The sequence below is a fragment of the Motacilla alba genome, chromosome 11, assembly GCF_015832195.1.
Source record: "Motacilla alba alba isolate MOTALB_02 chromosome 11, Motacilla_alba_V1.0_pri, whole genome shotgun sequence".
In the NCBI taxonomy this organism is placed as follows: domain Eukaryota; kingdom Metazoa; phylum Chordata; class Aves; order Passeriformes; family Motacillidae; genus Motacilla; species Motacilla alba.
In genome coordinates, this window is record NC_052026.1 from 13,361,017 (window position 1) to 13,383,029 (window position 22,013).

Genomic DNA, 22,013 nt, shown 5'->3' on the forward strand with positions numbered 1-22,013 from the left:
AGACCCCCATCCCCCTTCGCAAGCCCCCCGAGATGGGGGAAAGGGGGGAGCAGCACAAGGGTGCGCTGTGCCTTTAAGGGGTCCGGCCGCGCGGCGCACGCTGGGAATAGGAGTTCTTCAGCACAGAGCACCCCGGAGGGGCTTCGGGGATTGAACTAAACGTCCCAGCAGGCCCCGCGGCGCCAGGCTGGGGCAGAGGAGGCGCTTATGGCGGCGGAGTGGAGCGCTGTTCTCCTCACCTGCCGGCGGGGCCATGGCGGCGTGTCCGCCCTGCAGCGAGGCAAGTGGCGGGGCGGGCGCCCCTTCTCCCTCCCTGTGCGCGGCGGCGGGACCGGCTCTTAACGCCGCCCGCCTCTCGTTCGGCAGAGTTGGAGGTGCGGCGGCTGCGGGGCGGGCTGGGCCCGCGTCCCCCCGCGCTGCTCCTGGCCGTGGAGGACCCCTGGGCGCGCCTGGGCAGCGGCGGTGCCACCCTGAACGCTTTGCTGGTGGCGGCCGAGCACCTCAGCGCCCGGGCCGGATGCACGGTGAGAGGTGACAGCTTCTGGTGGGTCCGGGGAGGCTGCAAGTCAGGAGGGGACGCTGGAAGTGAGGGGGCGTGCCTGCCCTGTTTCCACTGACCCTGCTGTCCTCTCCCAGGTGGTGACCGCTGACGTCCTGAGGGACGCCCGCATCCTCATCTTGCACATGGTGAGAACCGGCCTGCAGCCCAGCCTGGGTCTTCTCATTGCACCCACCCTGTGACCCCTCCATATTCTCTGTCCCACCAGGGCCGCGACTTCTCCTTCGACGACTGCGGCCGTGCCTTCACCTGCCTGCCCGCTGAGGAGCCCGGCGCCCCGGCCGAAGCACTGGTCTGCAACCTGGACAGCCTGCTGGGGACCATGACACACCGGGTCTGTGTAGCCTTGGGATGGGGCCCTGGGGCTGGGTTTGGCTCCCAGCAAGATGGAAATGGTGTTGGGCTCCTGGGCTCCTTCCTTGCCATCCCTGGGCACACGGTCCTTCTCTTGGCAGCTCTGCGTGGGCTCCCCGCCTGGCGTCTGGGTCTGCAGCACCGACATGCTCCTCACCGTGCCCTCAACACCAGGTGAGTGCGTGGGCACCAGCCTTGCTTCCAGCACCTGCTTTGGCGTGGGATGGGGTTCTGTAAACCAGCAGCACAGCTCGTTCAGCCTGTGCTGTGCTCCCATGAGGGTGTGGATGCTCCGCTAGTGCTGTCCTGTGCAGGTTGGGAGCATCCATTGTGCCTGCAGTGAGGTGGCTGTGTCTGGATGCTGCTGCCACTTCTGCTGCTGTGGTCCAGGTTTTCAGTCAGTTGTGCCCAGTGTGAGTACATACACTGCCCCAGTGGGCACTGGTCTCTGTCCCTCCCCCCAGGGATCAACTGGGATGGCTTCCAGGGTGTCCGAGTGATTGCAGTGCCTGGGAGCCCAGCATATGCCAGGAACCATGGGGTCTACCTCACCAATGAGCAGGTTGGGGAAGCTCCCCCTTCAAGAGGCATCCCTTGGAGGTGCAGGGATTCCCAGTCCTTGGATGCTGAGTTCTCAGCACTGCTGTGGCTGCTTGACTTGGGGTTCCCTGAAGAGCTCACTGGGGTGGTTTTGCTCCTAGGGGCTGGTGCATGACATCATCTACAAAGGCACAGAGGCCCAGATCCAGCAGTGTGCAGGGCCAGGTGGCACCGTCCCACTGGTACGGCACGACTCAGGTGTTGGTGACCTTGCCAGCCCTGTCCCCTGTGTCACCACAGCTGCAGCCTCAGCCCTGATGTGCCTGGCAGGTCTGCGGGATTGTTTTCTTCTCCTCGGATGCTGCTGAGCAGCTTCTGGCCACCCACGTCATCCCTCCTCTGGATGCCTGCACCTACATGGGGCTGGACTCGGGGGCACCACCCATCCAGGTGACAGCTCTCTGGGGGGGACAGGACCCTTTGCCACACAGGTGTCACTGCTGGGCATCTCTGCAGGGTCTGTTGGCCCTCAAACTGCCAGATTAGGGTGGGAGAGGTAGTGGGAGGGAGCACCCAATAGCAGGGTGGGGTTCAGGATGGCTGGACCCAAAATGTCCCTTCTGTTCCCAGCTCTCCCTCTTCTTCGACATTGTGCTGTGCATGGCAGGGGGGATGACAGAGGAAGGTTTTGTGAAGGGTGGTGGTGATGCCAGTGTGAGGAGCGCCCGGTCTGTGCTGTGGACAGCTCTCCGTGGCTTCCCTCTTAGCATGGGTGAGTGCTCCCTTCCCACTTCTAGTGGAGTGTCCCTGCCCAGGTAGTTGTACCTGGGTGATCTTTAAGATCCCTTCCAAACCCAACCATTCTGTGATTCTGTGCTGCAGTGAGTACATGGGATGTGACCCCTTCCTGGGCCCTCTTCCCTGCATGGGAGGAGATGGGGTGGTCAGGGCCTGATGGTCATCTGTGTCACCCCACAGCTGCGAGTTCCCAGGTCTTCACTCCTGCCCCTTTAACCGGGCATGTTCAGCCTGGCTCACGAGTGTCAGACACACCCACTTTTTCTTTGTTGATGGGCTGAAAGCTCTCCTGTCCCCCCCAGCCTGCATTCCCAATGCATCCTACGACTACATGACTGCCTCTGCGAGCGACCACATCCGCAGCCTGACTCTCCTGCCTAGCTCTGCCAGCCACCTCCGCTTCTGCAAGACAGCCCATTCCCATGTGGATGTATGTCCTTCCATTCCCAGCCTTGCTCATGCGCATTTTTGGGGGGTTGCTCTGGGCTGTGTGCCCAGCCCCTGGTCCCACGTGTCTCTGTGCCCTTGGCAGCAGCCCTCTCTCCTGGAGGATGGCTCTTCGGTCACCAACTGCCTGCTGGAAGGAGCTGTGCGGCTGGCAGCTGGCAGTGTCATCCAGCACTGTCACCTCCAGGTACCTGACTAGGATGGGGGTGATGCACAGCTCCCAGTGCACTGAATGGGCAGCAGGGTGACATGTTGCTGCTTAGGATGGAGGAAGCACAGCTGTGAAATTTGTAGTGCCCTTCCTCTTTGGGGCTGCCTTTTGGCTGGTGCTGGGCACCTTGGTGGCTGTCACCCTCTGCAAACAAGGGGATGAAGCTGTCACTTCTGTCCTGTCCTGAGCTAGGAACCAGGGCACACCCTCTACTTTGGGGATTCTGTCACAGCTGTGAGCCCTGGAGGCTGTTGCCTGGCCTGAATTTCTGTAGTCTGTGTTTCTGCAGCCTTGTGACAGAATTGCATCCTGCCACCTGGCTTTTGCTGGCACCAGCTTGTCTGTCAGGGTGCTTGTCCCATTCCAAGGTCAGGATCTGGTTCTTATTTGGGGCCCAGCCATACCACTGTTGCTTCTTCCTCAGGGTCCCCTGGTGATTGGTCCTGGCTGCCTCCTCTCAGGCCTCGACGTGGGCTCCTCAGCAGCCCTGCGGGGCTGTCCCCTGCGTGATGTTGTCCTGCAGGGCCACCACGTCCGGCTGCGTGACCTGTCCTGTCGCGTGTTCACTCTCACCGGCCGCCTCGACGACTGGCAGGTGCGGGGGCAGTGAGGTGGCAGAAGGCTCCCAGCAGAGCCAAAGTGTGATCAGCCCCTCTGTGTCCCTGCAGAGCCCTGTGGAAAAAGCCACCTACCTGAACGTGCCCTGGGCTGAGTTTTTCCAACGAACGGGTGTACGGTAGGTGCCACGTGTGGGTGGGACAGGAGACCCAGCTCCTGAGGTGTCATGACCACCTCAACCCATCCCACATTCCAGCTCCCCTCGTGTAAGGTGTCTTTGAGCCCCAGGGCCGTGCTGATGGTTTCTCCCTCCATCAGGGAAGGGGACCTTTGGGATGCCGAGACACCACGGAGGAGCCGCTGCCTGCTCGGCGCCCGGCTCTTCCCGGTGCTGCACGCCCGCGAGGCGCTGGGGCTGGAGGATGTGCTGTGGCTGCTGGGCCCGGCCGCAGTGGCCAGTGAGCAGCTGCTACGCTGGCGAACGGCCTGGCGTATGTCCTGGCAGGAGCTGCTGCCCTGCCTGGACGTGGAAGCCGAGCTGGGCGCCCGCCAGGCCCTGTTCTTCCTGCAGGGCCAGCACAAGGTGCGGCGGGTGCTGCTGGGGCGCCAGGACAGCAGCCTCCTGCCGCTCGCCCGCAGTGCCGTCCATGAGGGCTACCACAAGGCCGTGCTGGGCACGCTGGATGAAGGTGAGCTGGACTCACGAGCTGCATCTCTCATTATCAGGACTGTTCAGTACTCCCCACTGCCTTCAATCATCCTCCCCTATTGCAGGGGTGTTCCTGCAGGTCATCCAACAAGCCTGGGTGGGTGCAAGCCATTCAAGTCCCAAGTGATTGGGGTGCAATGCAGCCTGGCTGTGCTTTGCAACCTCCTTTTATTTTATTTTCTAGTTGCCTCCACGGCCAGCGATGCTGGTATTGCAGCACGGGCACTTGCCTGTATTGCTGAGGTCCTGGGCTGCATGGCACAAGGGGAAGGGGGCTTGCGGAGTGGTCCTGCTGCCAACAGGGAGTGGGCCTCAGCTTTTGGGCGCCTGGAGAGTGGGGACATAGCTGGTGGTGTCCAGGAGCTGGCTGCTGAGCGGCAGAAGTGGATGAGCAGGTGAGGCTGGGGCTGGCGAGAGGCAGCTGCCCCATTCCCGTTCCAGGCATTGGTGATGTCATGGAGATGTGGCAGCGGGCTCAGCATTTCTCTTATCCCAGGCCGGCTCTGCTGGTGAGAGCAGCTCGGCATTACGAGGGGGCCGAGCAGATCCTCGTCCGGCAGGCAGTGATGTCCTCGTGCCAGTTCATCACCGTGGAACAGGTCGAGCTGCCGCCCTTGGGACACTGGGTGCAGGCGGTGTGTCCAGCCCGCCTGGACCTCTCCGGTGAGCACATTCCCTGAGTCACGTGCTCCTTGTCTCACCCCTGTGGTGCTGGGGGAGCAGGAGTAAGGGTGCCCCAGGAGGCTGATGGTGAGTGTTGGCAGGTGGCTGGAGCGACACACCCCCCATCACCTACGAGCACGGGGGGGCCGTGGTGGACGTGGCAGTGCTGGTGGATGGGTGCCGGCCCATTGGTGCCCGGGTGCGGCGCATTGTCCAGCCGGAGCTGCGCCTCGTCAGCCTCAGCGGGCCACCACGGGGCGAGGTGGTGGCAGAGCTGGTGTGCCGGGAGCTGGAGCACTTACAGGATTACTGCCAGCCACATGCACCAGGTGAGGGGTCACCCGCCAGCCTGGCTCTGTTCCTGCGGTGTCCCATTGGTGCCAGGATGGCCCTTTTTGGGGTCGATGGGATGAGGGAGCAGGTAGCACAGCAGGCATCAGCTTTACTTCTTTTTTGTTTTCAGGAGCCCTGCTCAAAGCTGCCTTTATTTGCACCCAGGTTGTGCAGTTCCCCTCAGAGAGACCTTTGCAGGCCCAGCTGATGGAGCGTTTTGGGGGTGGCTTTGAGGTGCACACCTGGTCCAAGCTGCCCCACGGGTCTGGCCTCGGTAGGTTTGCAGGGAAGGGGCTGGGTAATCCCTCACTGGTGGCTGGGAGTCTCTCCTGCTGCCAGCACCAGGATGGGGCATCCCTCTTGCTGCCCCGCAACCCCCAGGGACACAACAGTGCCTCACTGCCCTGGCCCCACCTGTCCTCCCTGCAGGCACCAGCAGCATCCTGGCAGGAGCAGTGATGGCATCCCTGTACCGGGCAGCAGGGAAGGCTGCCAGCACCGAGTCCCTCATCCATGCTGTGCTGCACCTGGAGCAGAGGCTCACAACAGGTAGGGCCTTGGGGAGCAGCTGACCCACAAGGTATCAGCAGTGACTGACGACCCTCTGCCCTGCAGGGGGTGGTTGGCAGGACCAGGTTGGTGGGCTCATTCCCGGCATCAAAATCGGGAGGTCGAAGGCCCAGCTGCCCCTCAGAGTGGAAGTAGAGCCGATCCCGGTCCCTGATGGTTTTACCCAGACTCTGAACGATCACCTGCTGCTGGTGTACACGGGGAAGACTCGCCTGGCCCGCAACCTGCTCCAGGTAATGCCTGGGTGCCTCTGGGTGTCACAGGCTGCCCTCTGCCCCCCCTGTGGCCTTCGGTGGCATCCCCTTCACTTGTGCAGAGCTTTGTCACCCCAGAGGGAGCTGGCACCCAAAGGCCATGGGTGCAGCACTACCTCCCCAAGTGCTGCCAGAGCCAGGAGGACAGTGACAGGGACATTCTGGCCTCTTGCAGGATGTGGTGAGGAGCTGGTACGCCAGGCTGCCCTCCATCGTGCAAAATGCTGACGCGCTGGTGAGCAATGCTGAGGAGTGTGCCCAGGCCTTGAGGCAAGGTGTGAGCCCCCTTCCCTAGGCCAGGTTGGCCTTTTTAACAGCTGAAGAAACACAAACTTTCCCAGGGAGGGGCTGTGCAGTCTCAGAGGGGAAGAAGGCTGGGGGGTGCAGGCTCTTGCAGCTGCAGAAGTTTCAAATCCTCCCCCGAGCTCACTCTCACCAGGCAATACCCCAAAATTCAGGCCTGAACAAAGATTTTGAGGACAAGGAGGTTAGACATGCTGAATCTGATTGATTAGCAGTGCACCATTGGTGACAGGGCTGGGGGCCATGCCTGGTCAGTGCAGTGGGTTTATTTGGCTGCTGCAGAGAGGAAGCTGGAGCATTAAAGCAAGCAAATCCTCCCCCTGTGGAGAATTAAAAATAGCAATGTGACAAGGCTGGGGTTGCCTGCTTGGCCGGCAGAGCTGGGAGGAACTGGAAAACAGAAGGCAGAATTTAGCTTGGGCTGAGCATGTTCCTGCCTTTTGGGTGAGAAACAGAGACAAGTAATTTGCAATATTCCCTCCTCTGCAGGTGACCTGCTGCTCCTTGGCAAGTGCCTGGACTGCTACTGGCAGCAGAAGAAGTGCATGGCCCCGGGCTGCGAGCCGCTGGCCGTGGGGCGCATGATGGACGCTCTCCGGCCCCACGCCTACGGGCAGTGCTTGGCTGGGGCCGGCGGCGGCGGCTTCCTTTACATCTTAACCAAAGCCCCTCGGCAGAAAGAGGCTTTGCACCAGATCCTGGCAAACACTGAGGTGAGCTGTGAGCCCCCCGCTGTTGCAGGCAGCTTGCAGCAGCCTTATATAGAGCATGAGGAGCATCTTTCCCTACCCCACATGGAGTGTGATTGCTTGTTGTCCCAATGCCCTCCCTGGGACCTTGGAAGTGAGAAGGGGTCCTTTGCTGGCTGCTGCCCCAACCTGTGACTCTTTTTCTAGGGACTGGGCAACTTCAGCATCCACAGCATTGAAGTGGACACGGGTGGTTTCTCTGTGGAGGTCGTGGGATGTGATATGAAGGATGGTGCTCACCCTGGAGGGGACAGGGCTGTGTGAAGGCCTTCAGCCCTGGCCCATTCCTGGCAGATACCCAGAACAGGTGCAGGGAAATCCTCACTGCTTTAGGGGAAGCTTCTTCAGCCAGCTCCAGCAGGTGCCTTAGGTCTCCATATGGCCTTTTTGTGCTGCTACTTGCCCCAAAAGCCAGAGCCTGGAGAAGTCGTGACAAATTGTGCAGGCAGGCAAAACTACACCTGCTGGGTGGTCTTGCTGGAGGGACCAGCAAGGACTGGGGCCTCCAGCCTGATTTTGGTGTTTCACTCCAGTTTTTACAGTTCTCCAAAGGGAACAAGCTAGCATTTGTAATGCTGAGTCTAGCAGGAACCTTCCTGCTCTTCCAGCAGCAGGGACCCAAGCTGACTGTTCAGCATGCAGTGCTCCTGCACCAAGGATGCAGCTGGATGAGGAATCAAGACCCTCTCCTGTCCTGAGGCACTGTTTCAGCAGTGAAATAGTGACTAGTGAAAGCAAGTTACTAGTCCATGCAGTCTGAATAAAAAAGCTTGTTCTCAGCATGTGTTTGTGCTCCTCTGTCCCTAGCAGGGCTGCTCTCTCTTCACAAGATAGCAAAGGCCCAGCATTGCATGGGAAAAGCTTTTGCAGGGGTGGGAATGGCAGAACCTGCAGGCAAAGGCTGGTCTTCCTCTTCCATGGCCCTGGCTGAGGTAGACAGCACAGGACAGGAGCCACAGGAGGCAGCCAGGCAAGACAAAGAAGAGCCTCTGGATGCCCTGGCACAGGGTAGAAGAGAAGAACTGGAGCAGAGCAGAGCTCTTGTCCCACATCTCTCCAGCTCCCTCCAGGTCCACAGCTGAACACACCACTGGAGACTGCAACTCAACCAAGCGAGGTTTATTTACAGAGTAGCTGCACAGAGCCAGCAGGGACACAGCCCCACTTCCTTCAGAGGCTTTCTAGTGATTTTCCAAGCACTTTCCCAAGGAAATCACTCCTTTTCCCTTCCACAGAACAGTTCCCATCACCACCAGGAGAGCCAGGGCTCAACATTTGTGACTCCAGTAGCTGACCCTTAAACTGGAGGCACAGAGGGAACACAGCTGCAGCAGCAGACCCATATTTGAACCCCACCAGCCCCCACCTGTCCTGGCCTGTGGCCTCCTGCAGGACAGCAGAGCACAGGGAGTCAGGAGCAGGCACTGGCCGGTGTTCTGAGAAATAGCATCATCCTGCTCTCAGCATGAGAGGTTCCTCTGGTGCCTTGTTTCTGCTCCCACAGAAGGATGGCAGGTCTTCTCACCGGGCCCAGGAAAACCCTTTGCTCCAAGGAATGCGAGCAGAAGGGCAGACGTCATCCCATCCCCACACCATCAAAGAGCCCCAGGACAGGATGTGGGCAGGCTCCAGGACTGCAACCTTCCTGCCCTTAGCTCCAGAGTGGTGCTGATCCAAGCACCGACCAACTACAGGCGCAGCCGCTTGATATCCTCACTGCGGAAGTCGATGCGGAGAGCCAGCACCTGCCGGACCTCGGCGGGGGTAAGGCGCCAGGTGAGGGGACCTGAGTTTGGACCCCAGTAATCCAGAATCTCTGTCACCTGGAAAGAGAGGGCAGCTGTAGGAGATGGCTCAGCACAGACTGTCCTCACAGGTAAGTTTGAACTTAAGCACCATCAGACATGGGAAACTTCTCCAGGTTCTCCACACCCTGTAGGTGCGATGACATCTGGATGAACTCAGTAAAGCCACGTGCAGTGCAGTGGTGTTCCCACAGTCCCCCAGTAGAAGCAGACCAAGTGCAGCTCACCCTTTCCAGGTTGAGGATGGTGGCCATTTGGGAAAGACGGGCAAACTTGTCACGGATAGTCCATGTGGTGACTGTGGTGAGATAGGCTATGAGGGACCTCAGCTCCTTGTCGAACTGCAGACCACCGAGCTGTGGGCACAGAGGGAGATCTGTTAACTCTCCAAGCAGACCCAGGGGTTGTGCCAAGACACCAATTAAAATCACAGGGAGGCAGGGGGAGGTCTCTGAGCAGGCAGGTCCCAGTTAAACCATTTAACCATTTTGCAGGTTGAAGTGGCTTATGTTTAGACCCACCTTTAAACCCTTATTGGTGCCAGCTCTTCTCAGTCCCATCACCAAACCCACTTTGTCCCTGTGGGTGCTGATGTAAAGGCTTCCCTGAGCTGGTCACTGGTGGTTGGAGAGCTTATAGGGTAATATTTGAGGGTAGAGGATAATATTTGCATCTGCCCTGCCCCATCCTTTACTGAGGGTTTGCAGTTAAGACAGACTACATGGTAGAGGAGTGTTTTGCTTACCCTGCTGAAGGTGGATTTGAGCAGCACTTTCTCCAGTTCAATGGCTATGAGACTGGTCATAAGACCAGTGAGAGTATCATAAATCACTGGAGACAGTCCAGCCTGGAAGCAGAAATCTGTGTCATTCCTGTCAGGAAAAACTGAGCAGAGGTCCCTAAAGCCCAAGGCTAGGAGAGCTTACAAATAAGGACTTGCAGGCTTGGCAAGTGGGGAGCACCACAGAAGTGATCCAGGTACAAGGGGCCTGCAAGCAGGCTTTGAGAATTGCAGGAGAAGGGAGTGACTGGATCCCTAAGAGCCCTGCAAGGCACTGGAGGCCACCTCTGCTTGCCACGAAGGAAAGAGCTGGAAGATGCCACGTGGAGGTCTGGCCAAAGCCTGGCAGGCTGCCACCTCCTCCTCTCACCTTGAACTCTGTCATCTGCTGTTCCAGATTGACGATGAACTGCTGGACCCAGGGATCATTGGCCTCATAGTCACTGAATTCCTCCTGACAGTGAAATGCAGAAAGGGTTGTTTATGTGGCCTGAAGTAAACCACAGCCAACAGCGCACAAAACAGGAAGGGAGGTCCCTCCTGGAGCAGCACTTCATCCCTTCTCCTCCTCTGTAGCCAAATGTCCCTTTCCAGGCTTGGCTGCAGAGCAAGATCTGGGTATTTTACTGATGCTCTGTGCCAAGGAAACAGCAGATAACTGAGGGGAAGGAAACAGTGGTTGCTCTGACTGTGCTGCTGAGCAGAAGACAAGAGAGTGCTCAAGTACAGCCGGAAGCAGAGAACACTGAGCCTCACCTCCTCGATGTTGTGGGAGACAGAGAGGAATAAGTTGATCCACGGCTTCACCTGGGGTTTGATGGCTGTGCTGTTGAGCTCATTGAGACCTTCCTGAGCGAGACAGCAAGAAGGAAGGACAGTGAGGCACAAAATCTTTACAAACAGACCGTCTTGATGCTGCTTCCCAGCTTGGGAAACTGGCCCACAGACTAGCACAGGAAACTGCACCGAGAAGGCCCAGATCCCACACTCTTCTGGTGCCGGAAGGCTCTGAGGACACCATGACAAGAAAAAGAGGAAGGATGTTGGCCCAGAAGCTGCTGTTGTGCTGACTTGTAGTGTGGTCTGAAGGGCTTGTGCTTCCCCACCCCATCCCACACAGCTGCAGATTTCCTGGCAGGAGCGAGGCACCTGGGGTAGGAAAAAATGCAAACTCCATTTTTTCTGTCTGCACCAGCCAGGGCACTGTGACTGAACTCAACTGATGCCTCCCACCTCCACTGCAGCTTAGCTCAGTAGGAGAATCTAAAAGGAAGATAAAAGCTGTAACCACAGTTAGTTCCCTGAATTAATCATAACCCCAGCACATGCCATCTCCCCTGAGCAGCAGGCTGTCAGCAAAGGCTGTTCTGTCCCCAGTGATGAGAGCTCCTAAAGCCCTCTCCTGCCAGCCACCCTTCTTTGGCTCAGCAAGGTGTCACGAAAGCTCACTCAGTATGAAACTGTGTTGGTACCGATTCTGACTGGCATTTGATAGAAGATTTTAACTAAGACTGGCATTTCTGAGAAGGCCCTGCTGGCAATTGTCCTTTTCTGAGGCAAATTCAGTGTGTGTGTGACTCAGGCAGCACAGGAGCTTCCTCCTCAGCCTCTAGATTGCTTTGCAGCCACTTTTAAAACCACACTAGAGTCAGACTGGAGAATCTTACCCCTTACTGATAAGCTCTTTGGTTTTAATACTGACCACAGTCCCCAAGAGGGTTTGCTGGCAGTGCTGAACAGAAGGCATCTGCCTGCATTGAACTAAAAAGCTAAACAAAAAAAAATCTGACCCCTCTGTGAAGTACAAAGGCAAACCTGGTTCAAAATATTCTCCTTTGCTTGGTTTCTTTCCACATGGGGTACTAGCTCTTCCTGCTTCTCTACCTGCCAGAGGCCAGCGGCATTTTAGGACAGCAGGCCCCAGCATGCCACAGGAGACTGGATTTAGCCAGAGAGTCCTCTGCTCCATGCTGAGGGCTACTGGCATTTGGGAAAAAAGGAGAAACCTGAGAAAAGGGCAGCTCTTCTCTACCAACAGCCTGTCTTCAGCATTACTTAGTGAGGCTGTGGACAACTTGACGATGTGCTGTGCCACGAGGGAGAATGGAGGAGATGGAAATGCTATTAACATTTCTTTTCCTGAAAATGCTGAACCAACTGCAAGTCCATGCTGAGTGAAGACAAATGAAGCAACATTCCTTCTGGCTCTGCAGCTGCTTCCAGTGCTTTTTATGCAGCTGCCAGCTGGTGTGGCTGTGTAAACGGGCTGGGGCTGTTTCTGTGCCTCAAAGCTGACTGATTTGCTCCCTCCTGCACCCTACCCAGCACTCCTGGAGTCAGACATGGCCTGGCCCTAGGCTGAAGTGATTCCTGCCAGAGTTCTCCCTGAAGACACCAGCAGCCAGTGTTGGAAGGCAGCAGCAATTTGGAGAGACACTCACCTGCAGCAGGTCACGGAATTTGTTGGAGACAGCAGCCATGTCTGAGAGGCAGCTCTCAATCTTGGCCTGTGCTTGCTCTCCCCCGAATCCTTGGCTAAGTAACTTGCTGCAGTCACTCTGCAGGGAAGAGATCCATGAGCAAGCTGCAAATTAATAACCTGGGCAGTTTTTATTCCTTTGTGTTGCCAATCTCTGGCTGCCCACCAGCATGTGGGCTAGGACAGGAGCCCAGCTCTTGCTCCTGCAAAGGCAGAGGCTCCTGGCTCCAGCTGAGGGGAGAAAGGACAGCAAGAAAAGATGCCAGGGGCTGTCTAGCCTGGCACCAGAGAACTGCAGACTCTCCATGATGCAAGGGTTATTCCTGCACCAGGTTAGTGAGGCTGGAGGAACTGGTATTTCTGGCTGCTACTATCAGCCGGAAATTGCTCTGCCAGCTCAAAATTCCTTCCCTAAGGCTGGAGGGCAAAGACCTCAGGAACATCAAACTCCAGATGGTTTACTTGACCCCCGCCTCCGCCAAGGGAGGATATTACACATTTAATTGAGGAAAAAGCAGTAAAGAATACAGACTGCACCTCCAAAGTCTTCTTTAGGGTCATGATGTTTTCACTGCAGACTTCCACATTGTTTAAGGTCACCTGAAAAAAAACCAAAAACAAACCCAAGCTGGATTAAATGGAATTTCCCAGCAGCTCACCCCCAAATCCACACATTTAATCCATGCCCTGCTAACAGTACAGACTGAAATGCAAGTAGTTAAGGGACAGAGTTGCTACTGTGAGATCAAAGCACTGCAGATTCACCGAGCTGCATGAAGCTAAACTCCAGCAACAGAGCACATGTGCTGAACCCCCAGCTAGTACAGAGTCCAAGACAGTTTACTGTTTTTCCTCATCATCCTTCTACACCAGAAGAGCCACCAGACCCACCAGAAAGGACTGCTTGGCCTCGTCCGTGCTTTCAATGCCTTTGGTGTCGAACTTGCCCTGCTGCAAGCTGCTGTGCATGATGTTCACAGCACTGGTCACCCCTCTCTGGAAGTCCTGGAAGGTCGTGGCTGGGAAGCCCTGCTTCAGCTTGTTGTACAGAACCTCCCTATAGGCAAGCAGAACACACCAGGGTTTAGAGCAAGCAAAAAGAAAATTATGCTCTGTGCCTTGGGAAAGCATTCTGTCTGACCTGATCTGACCTGAACAAGGTCTGAGATCTGACCTGAACAAGGTAGTGGAACTTCAAAGGGGAAAAAAAGGCTGGCAAGTATCTCCTGACAGCACCAGAATGCTGAAAGAAAAACCTAGCCACCCAGTTTCTGAGCTTTCCTGAATATCCTGCCTGCAGCTGCCTGCTGTCTTCAGACACAGTTCCTCACTCCCACAATGGAATGAAAAATAGCAGGACAATTTCTGCAGTGTCACCCAAGTTTGAGTCATAAAGTAAGCCAGAGAACAGCTAGGGGTGATCATGTACCCTCAAGCAGGGTAGTACCCCAATGCTACAAGGCAACTCCATCTCATAGGGATTGTGGGCCATGAGGTACTTTTCTCTATTTGTCCTACAGGTGGATCACTACTACTGTGAGAAAGATGCCCAGATCCAGCTTCCCACATCTGCTACTGCTTCCTGTGAGCATCTTCCATGGAGATGAAAATCCAGAGGTTCAAAAGCAAAGAACACAAGGAAGACCATCTGACAACAACCACTGTTAGCAGAACGTGAGGCGGAGGCACATTACAATGAACCTGGTGTGTTTCCTTTACCTGAAGTCAGACTCCAGCTCGGTGGTGGAGTGGTTGATCATAGCACAGAGACAGTCTATGCTGGAGCTGGACAGAGCACGCCCAATGCACTTCTTCACTATATAAAACACATCATCCACCATGCTGGAGGTGAGCTGGCCTTTCTCGTAGCTGTCCATGGCAACAGCCTGCAAAGAAAGCTCTCTCAGTGCCCTGAGCTCACTGAGCAATGCTGCCCCAGCAGCTGAGAGACTGAACGGCCCATCTGCCCACTTCCCCGAGTGGAACTGCACCCTGTGTGGCTGGCACCACTCAGACTAGTCTGCAGTAGCCCATAGACCTGGGGGATGCCTGGGGTATGTCTGAAGTCAGAGTTCAGAAACAACCACTTGCTTTTCAAGGCCAAGGGGAACAAAAGACTTTCCCAACAACTGCAGATTTGCCATGTATGCATATCCCTCCCTTGGGATGTTCAGCAGAGGACTCAAGAGCACACACAGAAAAGCATCTGAGAAGTTTTCGCCCACCTTGTTTACAGTCTCCCTCATGAAGTACTCCTCCATGGTGATGTAGTAGCCAATGAGCTCTTGCATGGTGCAGCTCAGCAGACAGTTGTTGAGGAGCTTGTCCAGGTATTTTTGATGCTCTGTGGAACAAAAGAGAGACCCATCAGCAGGAACCCAGGGCCAGGAGGCAGCTCCATCTAATCCCCTTGCTGTTTACCTCATGGGACCCAACAGACACACACCTGCCAAGCCCAGCCTATAACAAATCACAAGCCTCAACTGTGAAGCTGAAATTGCTGAGCTGGGTTTTGCAGGTGACTGAAGTGATTTCCAGAGCTCTACAAAGTACCAAAACCTTGAGTCTTTTTTTTTTTTTTCATGGCCTCCACCTTTAGGATTTGTGCCTGCACTGACCAAATGGCTCTTCCTCTCTCTGGGGACTTTACTCTGTTATACTCTACAATCATTCTTAATGTCCGTTTTCCTGTTAGAGGGGAACAACTAGTGCTGAAAACAGGTTTGGAAAGTCTAGGCTACACAATTGTCTTCCACAGAGCACTCCCAAAGTGTCTTTGCAGATCCTGTGTCACTCTGCTCTGCCACTAACTCAGGTATATCTCCATTTCTGGCTTTGATAAGCAGAGCCTATGAGTATTGGTACCCAAGGTGTTACCTTGCTTTACCTCCTCTGAGGCCATGGCATCGCCCACCTCAAAATCAGCTATTATTCGTCTCTTGATGAATCTCAAGTAGAGCTCACTGCGGGCATTCATCAGAGTGACTTCTGTTAAAATAGGGTCAAGCTCCCTGGAAGAAATAGCAAGAATTAAGACAGCAAGACTACAAAAGGAGAGGCACTAATTTAATTCAGTTAAGTAGTGTGTTCTCTGTTCCCTCACTATGAGATCAGTGCTGCCCCTTTCCATCTGTGCCATTGAGTGGCAAAGCTCAGCAGAATAACTGGTATGTGCAAAGCATGCACACACACACAACCAAAATATCCCCCAAAATCTCCCCCAGGAGGCATCTCTACAATAATGTTTTTTTCTCACAAACACTACTCTAAGATTTAGCAACACTCCCCCTCTTTTTTCTCATAGACGTGAGGACATCCACGTTGAAATCACGGTGGTAAGGACTGCAAGACTCAAAGCAACCTGATGTAACTTCAAAATGAGCCCTGTTTTGAGTGGGAGGTTTGACTAAAGATCTTTATCAGTCCTTCCCTACCTCAGTTTTGCTACAATTCCATCAGCCCTATGTCGCCAGTGTTAGAAATGCCTGGTCCCTGCCATCTCCATGTATGTGTTTTTGTGCACAGACTCATATGTTTCTCTGCAGATGATGAAGAATCTGTTTAAGCTCAACAGCTCAGGAAATGTGAGACAAAAAAAGCATGTTACAATGCAGAACACAGTGTTCAGATCAGAGACGACTGAAAAATAGAAAGACTGACACATCAGTTTTTTCATCAGTGTGCACAGAAGAATTTTACAAATCCTGCTGGAAGCCTCATGGTGCACAAGTGGGAGAAGGAAACACCACCTTCATTTTACAGATGAAAAAAATCTGAAAACTGGGATGTATGCAGAATTACTCAGAGCAAATAGTAAGCAGATATTACTGTTGAAATATTAATTATGCAGGCTCACAGACAGATCTTCCTTGAGGAACCTGTTTTCTTTCAAGGCATGTTTCTAAGTCAGGCAGTCCCACAAGGGCTGGGTGCACTTTCAAATGGCCTTGCTTAAAGGTTATGTAAATATTTACAATAAGAAGAAAAAGAGGAAGATTGAAAGCACTGCAATTTGTTGTCAAGAAACTGATGGTATGGAGTTGCTGCAGCAGCAGTACAGATAAGGGAAGATCCAAAGATTTATTCCCGTTTCTGTCATGAATTATCTGTCAAGAGAGCTGCTCCGTTTTGTGGGCTCCAAGGACTGTACTCTGGCCATGAAAGGGTAGTGGGCACAGGCAGTTAAAATCTCAGTCCTTCATGGGCAGTGATATCAATAATCCTCCAGGAATGCTTAGAGCCAAGGCTTAGAATTAATGACTAAGCAAAATAAAGCCCCACTACAGAAGCTTCCTTTATAGAAGGGCAGTGAAGGGCACCTAACAATTGGATTTTTTAAAATTAATACCCACAAAGCTTCTGGAAAAGTGGGAGAGTTATCTAAATGTTAAGTAGTGCTAATAACTGAAGAGTGAAAGGTTAGAGAGCATAAAGAGTTTTTCTTTGTACCTTGGTTCAATCTTCTCTGCAGAAGAACTTCTCATCATGCTATTCTGGACTTGCTGGAACTGCAATCAGAAAAGAAAGGGAGTCTTTGCTGATGATTTGTACTATCTGGGGCTAATAGGAATGCTTTGCAGGAAGCACTGCTAGAGAAGGGAATCGCATAAGTTCACTTCCTCCTCCTCCTCCTCCAAGGCAGAGCTCATCCCTCCAGGAAGGGTGATGGGATGGGACTTGACCAGAGGCACTCAGGTGTGTGACCAAGAGGCAGTAACAGCAGCCCTGCATCTACGCAGGAACAAGGCAGTGGGGAAGGTGTACTGAAAACATCCTACAGACCTGCACAGCAAAGAGTGCCCAGGGTGCATTTACCATGCTCCAAATGAATCCTTCTCTGCATCAGAAAGCACAATTACAGACTGAACCCCTTCAGCTATCAGGGTAAATAAGGAGTAAAGCAAGGATTCTCTCCATACACAAGGTCAAACTCTGCTGCCTCTCTGGCAGTGGGAGCCCCACAGCCAGCTGGCTGGAGGGCACAGCTGGCTGTACGAGGCAGCCTCACCCTGCTCTCACCTGCCTGTGATAGTCCCTCTCCTTGATGAACTGGTCCACCACCTTCTCCACCTGCCGGTCGCACTCCACCTGCAGGTGCTTGATGAGGGTGTAGAGCCTCCCTGGCCCGTAGTAGGTCTCCACGATGGGCTGGTGGGTCTCCACAATGCGAGCAATCCCTGCAGGGAGAGGAGAGAGACTCAACCAGCAGTTCCCAGAGCACAGCACAGCTACACAGGTCCACACACCAGACCTAAAAAAGATCATTCACTCCACAGATAGAGTACAAATCTGCTGGAGCAGAAGCCATCTCTCTGTCCCTAAAGACAACTCCTGCCATGCCCTGTGTGCCAGCTGCCCTTCAGCCCAGCAAGACACAAGGTATGAAGTTTCCCCAGGATGAAGCCACACAAGCTAAATCTGGCAGGGGGCACAACTGCCACCCAAATGCAGTCCCAGCTTTTAGCACCTGCAAGGCTACAGGGAAAAATCAGCCCAGGGATGGCTCTTGGGCACACACTTGCTGCAGGGAGCAAGCATTAGCAAAGGCAAGAACTCCTTGGAGGAAAAGCTCATCTCCAAGGCAATATTGCCTTCTTCTCACAAATGCTCTACTCCAAAAGTTAGCAACGCTCCCCCTGCTTTTAACACTACTGCCAAGAAAGCTCTACTGGTGGCAGGCTGGGAGAGTAACTTGGCAGGGCTGCAGCCTGGAACTAGAGCAGATTTCAGAGAGAAGGTGGTTAATCACCATGGGATCTCAAGTACTGTCTGTGGCATTCCCACAGAGCATTCATAGTCCCTCTTCTCCTTTCCTTCTCTGCTTTCAAGTTTCCGTGGTGCTTCTTGAAGAGCCTGGCCTGGAGGCACCAACAGCTGCTCATCCCTAAGGGATCTGATTTGTTTGTCTGGAGAGCTGCAAGTCTGAAGAAACCTCCAGGCAATACCCATTTGTTTTGAGGATGCAGAGAACAGGAAGAGTCTGATTCCTGGAGGAAGCCAACAAATCCTTCGCAAATGCACTTTGTGCCTGTACAAGATGTACACAGGAAAATGTGCTTCTTGTGATGCCCTCTCCTGGTTAGAATAAATCCTACCAGTTGTGTCCCTGTCCCTCGAGTGGGACACCTGTAGCTCAAAGGAGAATGAGGCATTTTGTGAGCTAAATTTAAAAGCATCTAAATTGATGGACAGTCTCATCATGGAATATTTGCAATCAATCAGGAAAGAGGAAAGGAAGATTACCTTCAAAGAGGAGTGTCAGGGTGTCTGCAAAGATGACAGCAGCTCGACGGTCACTCATGTCTGTCCCCATCACCAGCTGCAGGTTCTCTTCTGCTTTGTTGGCCACCTGCATGGCAACAGGTCCAGTCAGCTGTGGAAAACTCAAGGCTCAAGGAAAGGCAGAAACTTGCTCTTCTCTTTCCAGGCTCATTGGATAATTTTTAAGCAAGTTCAGAGCGCAGGACACAGGCACCAGAAAGCCCATCCCAGCATGCAAATGCAGGGAGAGATATGAACTAAGGCCAGTGCTATTTTCTAAGGTGAACAAGCCACGGCCAAAATCTTCTTCCACAACATCTGCTGACACAGACTGGGTTTTGCTTTCCCCTGGCTGTCACAGAGCCTGTTTGTTACCTGCTTGCAGAGGTACTCTGAGAACTTGCTCAGCCCCTCTTCATGTAAGCCTAGCAGAGGAAAGATCTTGAAGAACCGCTCCACCTGGGGCAGGTCTCCCTGCTTCATAGCCGTGTCAAATTTCTCTGTAACAATCGTCTTCAGACGCTGCTCTGCTTCCTGCAGGAGTTTCAGGTTGGCATCAATTATTCCCCCTGGTCAAAAGGACAGAAAAGAAAGGGAAAAGTGACAGCACAATGTTAATACTGTATCAAGGGCTACTTTTTTTTTCCCAGGAGAGAGACCAGCACTGTGCAGCCCCAAGCTGAGAAGGCAGAAGACACACTGGAATTCCTCTACAGGCACAGACAGACAGGTTGGTGCGTGATGTGATGTTGTGATTTTGCAGGAAGGATGACAACACATCCAGTGGGATTTTCCTCTTAGGAATCTAGCAATTTACTCCCTCATTTCCAGTTGCTCTGCTTGGTAGCACACTGTGACACAAGAACAATTCTTGACAGAGCCTTCTCCCTCACTTCTGGTCTGAACACTTTGTCCTTTTGTCCTTTGCTTAGTTAGCACCTGAAATACTATTACAGCTACGTGCCAGGAACTTCCTTCTCAATTAACGATAATTCTGGTGTAAAAACACCTCAAAAACCTTCACCCCTAAGTCAGTCTATAAAATACTAAGATCACTGGCCAGCATTAGGTTTTCTGCTTTGTCTGCTGGGCTGAGGCAACCCATGGGAAATGAGCAGCCTCCAGCTATCCATTGGAAAGGTGACTCATCAGCATCTCCTGACAAACAGTGCTCACCTTCCTTGCCCTGGCGACTGAGCTCAATCACTGACTTGTCCAGAGACAGATAGCGATGGATATGAGCTGCTGCTTGCTCATAGTCCTCATTTCTCAGGGCTGTCTGAACTCCATCCATGCAGAACTTCAGGTCAAGGATGTCATCAGCTCTCTGAATGGCCTGATAGAGTCGGTTCTGAAAGAAAGGCAACCACTAATGCTTCCAGCTGTGGGATGGACCAGGGAGAGGGAGCTCTCAGAAGACAGTGTGAGGGAAAAACAGACTGAAGCAATAGTTCTCTATACAGCAAAACTACTGTGTAAGCAAAAAATCCCACACTGCTTAAAAAGTGCTAAGATCAGTGGCTCCACAGGATGGACAGCATGTGTCAAAACTGAGGCTGAACTTGGAGGCCACAGTTCTCTGTGACAAACAGGCAGAGACCAGAGAGGACACCACACATGATGTGTTTGATCTGAGCAGTTGTGCCAAGTGCTGGCATCAACACTCCTCGGCCTGTTGCCAGACAAGGCATAGAAAAGCCCAGATGCCTGACCTGGCTTGGGTGACAATCTCGGCTGTCCTCAGCATTGTGTAGCCGCCAAGATTGCTAGGCACTCTATTCAGGGTATTCTACCAGGAGCTGTGTGGACAGAAGGGGATGCTGGAGAACCAGCTGCTGTATGGAGGAGCATCCCTGAAGTGCTCAAGGCCAGGCTGGATGGGGCTCTGAGCAGCCTGGTCTAGTGAAAGGTGTCCATGTCAACTGCAGGAGAGTTGGGAATGAGAGGAGGTCGTTCCAGGTCCTTTAAGGTCCCTTCCAGCCCAAACCATTCTATCATTCTACCAGTCTTATACCGTGCAATACCCAGGAGCCCAGAAAGACACGGCTAAAATCAAAAGCACAGCAGTTTCCAGCCCCGCCAAAGGCAGGGCACATCTGTTGTGCTGTGAGCACAGAACACAGCTGGGTGGTGACAAGTTCCAGCCCCCCTCAGCCCAGCTACCTTGGCAAGGTCGAGCTGCCGGACCTTGCTGCTGACGTTCTCGGCCAGGTTGCAGGTGAAGGTGATCATCCCTGCCAGCTGCTGGGCATCCCCCTCGATCAGCTGCAGCTTGGGGCTGGCAACACACAGAACCCAGCGTGAGACGCACACAGGAACCACCTGGACGGTGCGCAAAGAGCGTGGCTCTTCCTCCAGATACAGCTGGTCCTGTCACAAAACTCCCACTCATTTCATCCCCTTCCTCTGGGAGAAGAGCAGGAGAAAGGAACAGGCTGGCTGCTTTGGAAGAGGCTGCACAGACCAACTGTGCCTTGCTACCACACAGGGCATGAACGAGCCGCTGGCCCTTAGGACATTCTCCACTGCTGAGGAGGAGGTGAAGACTGGAAACCTTTGCTCTGAGTTCTGCTAGACACAAGGCCATTCAGGATGATTTTCCAGCCTGCCTGCACAAGTTCACCCTGAAAAGGCTGTGATATTTGTTCACACCTGCAGACACTTGATCCAACCTGGCAGCCTCTGAGATGACACTTTCAAAAAGCTTCTGAGCCTACACCAAAATGGGTGAGTCTGGGTGAGGGCACAGCTGTCAGTGCTGCTGAGAACAGCCGGGCACCTGGGCATGAGAATCCAGCTCGTGTTCTCCACCACAAACTGATTTAAAGTCTGGCATTTTCTGGGAATGGATGTGCTTCCCCTGCAACACTGAAAGGAGTATCGGGGTCCTGCAGCAAGGAGAAGGAAGGGGGGTTGGAACACTCACCCCATGCGATGAAGGGCTACCATCTTATTCTCTATAGTGCTTTGCTGCTCCAGGAGGGCATCCAGCTCTTCCTGCACGACTTTCTGAAAAAAATTTAAAAAAGGATGAAGGATGTGTTGCATGACTTAGCTCTCCTCCAGACCAGCAATTTATTTAACCAGACCCTACAACCAAGCCAAGGACACAAGGCATTTGTGCTTCTAAGAGCTCATATGACAAATAAATCCTTTCTAAGCTCTCTTTAATCCTCTAAATCTTTATGATTTTTCTATTTGAAAGCATCGGCTTTGGAATCCTCATCACGCCACTTTTAAGTCAGATAACCCACAAACTCCTCCCCTGGCCGGGCTTCCAGTGCAAGAGATCCCAGAATCTCCAGGCTGCTCGCGATTCAAGGATCCGCGGAGGAGACACCGACCGCCTGCCGGGTCCCAGGGGCGGCTAAGTCCGTATCAAACACTCCAGAGAGTATGCAACAATGAGGGGCACAGCGACAGCGGGGTATCCGCTTTTCGGGGTCTCGCTGCCTCCCATGGCCTGCTCCACACACCTCCTCCTCACAGAGCCGACTGTAGGCGGCCTCCAGGTCCGCCAGATCGGTCAGCGACTGGATCCGCTCCATGGACAGGGCGGAGGCGGCGGGGCCACCGCTCTCCGCCGAAGGCGCCGTGGCCGCCGCCATCTTGGCACACAGCTGACGCGGTCGATACCGC

At 53.9% G+C, this 22,013-nt stretch overlaps 2 protein-coding genes across 9 annotated transcripts; one reads left to right on the top strand and one right to left on the bottom strand.

The window, feature by feature from the left end:
• The first annotated feature begins 197 nt into the window (after positions 1–197).
• Positions 198–7,874, top strand: FCSK (fucose kinase). Of its 8 annotated transcripts, none has more exons than XR_005258249.1 (23): positions 198–280; positions 367–524; positions 637–687; positions 768–893; positions 1,015–1,087; positions 1,378–1,475; positions 1,615–1,695; positions 1,784–1,903; positions 2,084–2,225; positions 2,554–2,681; positions 2,784–2,885; positions 3,334–3,504; positions 3,578–3,645; positions 3,786–4,156; positions 4,361–4,571; positions 4,673–4,839; positions 4,941–5,168; positions 5,303–5,446; positions 5,602–5,721; positions 5,788–5,975; positions 6,172–6,231; positions 6,789–7,012; positions 7,196–7,874. XR_005258249.1 is itself a non-coding variant. In XM_038148015.1 (23 exons), the coding sequence occupies exons 1-23, from the start codon at positions 208–210 to the stop codon at positions 7,310–7,312; spliced, it is 3,261 nt and encodes a 1,086-aa protein (XP_038003943.1). In that variant the 5' UTR covers positions 198–207; the 3' UTR covers positions 7,313–7,874. The 8 variants fall into 8 exon arrangements, 6 of the variants coding, with proteins under 6 accessions (XP_038003943.1, XP_038003944.1, XP_038003946.1 ...); XM_038148015.1 differs by having other exon boundaries at positions 6,172–6,271; XM_038148016.1 differs by having other exon boundaries at positions 2,787–2,885; positions 6,172–6,271; positions 7,196–7,826.
• A 278-nt stretch (positions 7,875–8,152) lies between these two features.
• On the bottom strand, positions 8,153–21,947 carry COG4 (component of oligomeric golgi complex 4). Its single transcript, XM_038148021.1, has 19 exons — positions 21,851–21,947; positions 21,301–21,383; positions 20,538–20,652; positions 19,551–19,725; positions 18,750–18,943; positions 18,357–18,462; positions 17,133–17,290; positions 16,563–16,621; positions 14,991–15,124; positions 14,339–14,457; positions 13,833–13,999; positions 13,005–13,170; positions 12,651–12,713; positions 12,076–12,192; positions 10,391–10,483; positions 10,005–10,088; positions 9,599–9,700; positions 9,081–9,209; positions 8,153–8,871 (listed from the first exon to the last, which is right to left on the bottom strand). The coding sequence occupies exons 1-19, from the start codon at positions 21,920–21,922 to the stop codon at positions 8,737–8,739; spliced, it is 2,271 nt and encodes a 756-aa protein (XP_038003949.1). The 5' UTR covers positions 21,923–21,947; the 3' UTR covers positions 8,153–8,736.
• Positions 21,948–22,013: the final 66 nt, after the last annotated feature.

What these genes read in the sequence shown, in the direction of transcription:
- FCSK (XM_038148015.1), top strand. Translation starts at nt 208, where the DNA reads ATGGCGGCGGAGTGGAGCGCTGTTCTCCTCACCTGCCGGCGGGGCCAT. An exon ending in TGGGGACCATGACACACCGG is followed by an intron (nt 894 to 1,014) that starts GTCTGTGTAGCC and finishes TTCTCTTGGCAG; the next exon opens with CTCTGCGTGGGCTCCCCGCC. An exon ending in TGGCTTCCCTCTTAGCATGG is followed by an intron (nt 2,226 to 2,553) that starts GTGAGTGCTCCC and finishes TGTCCCCCCCAG; the next exon opens with CCTGCATTCCCAATGCATCC.
- COG4 (XM_038148021.1), bottom strand. Translation starts at nt 21,922, where the DNA reads ATGGAGCGGATCCAGTCGCTGACCGATCTGGCGGACCTGGAGGCCGCC. An exon ending in GCAGAGAAGATTGAACCAAG is followed by an intron (nt 15,125 to 16,562) that starts GTACAAAGAAAA and finishes TATTTCTTCCAG; the next exon opens with GGAGCTTGACCCTATTTTAA. An exon ending in CCATCCTCAACCTGGAAAGG is followed by an intron (nt 8,872 to 9,080) that starts GTGAGCTGCACT and finishes CTCTCTTTCCAG; the next exon opens with GTGACAGAGATTCTGGATTA.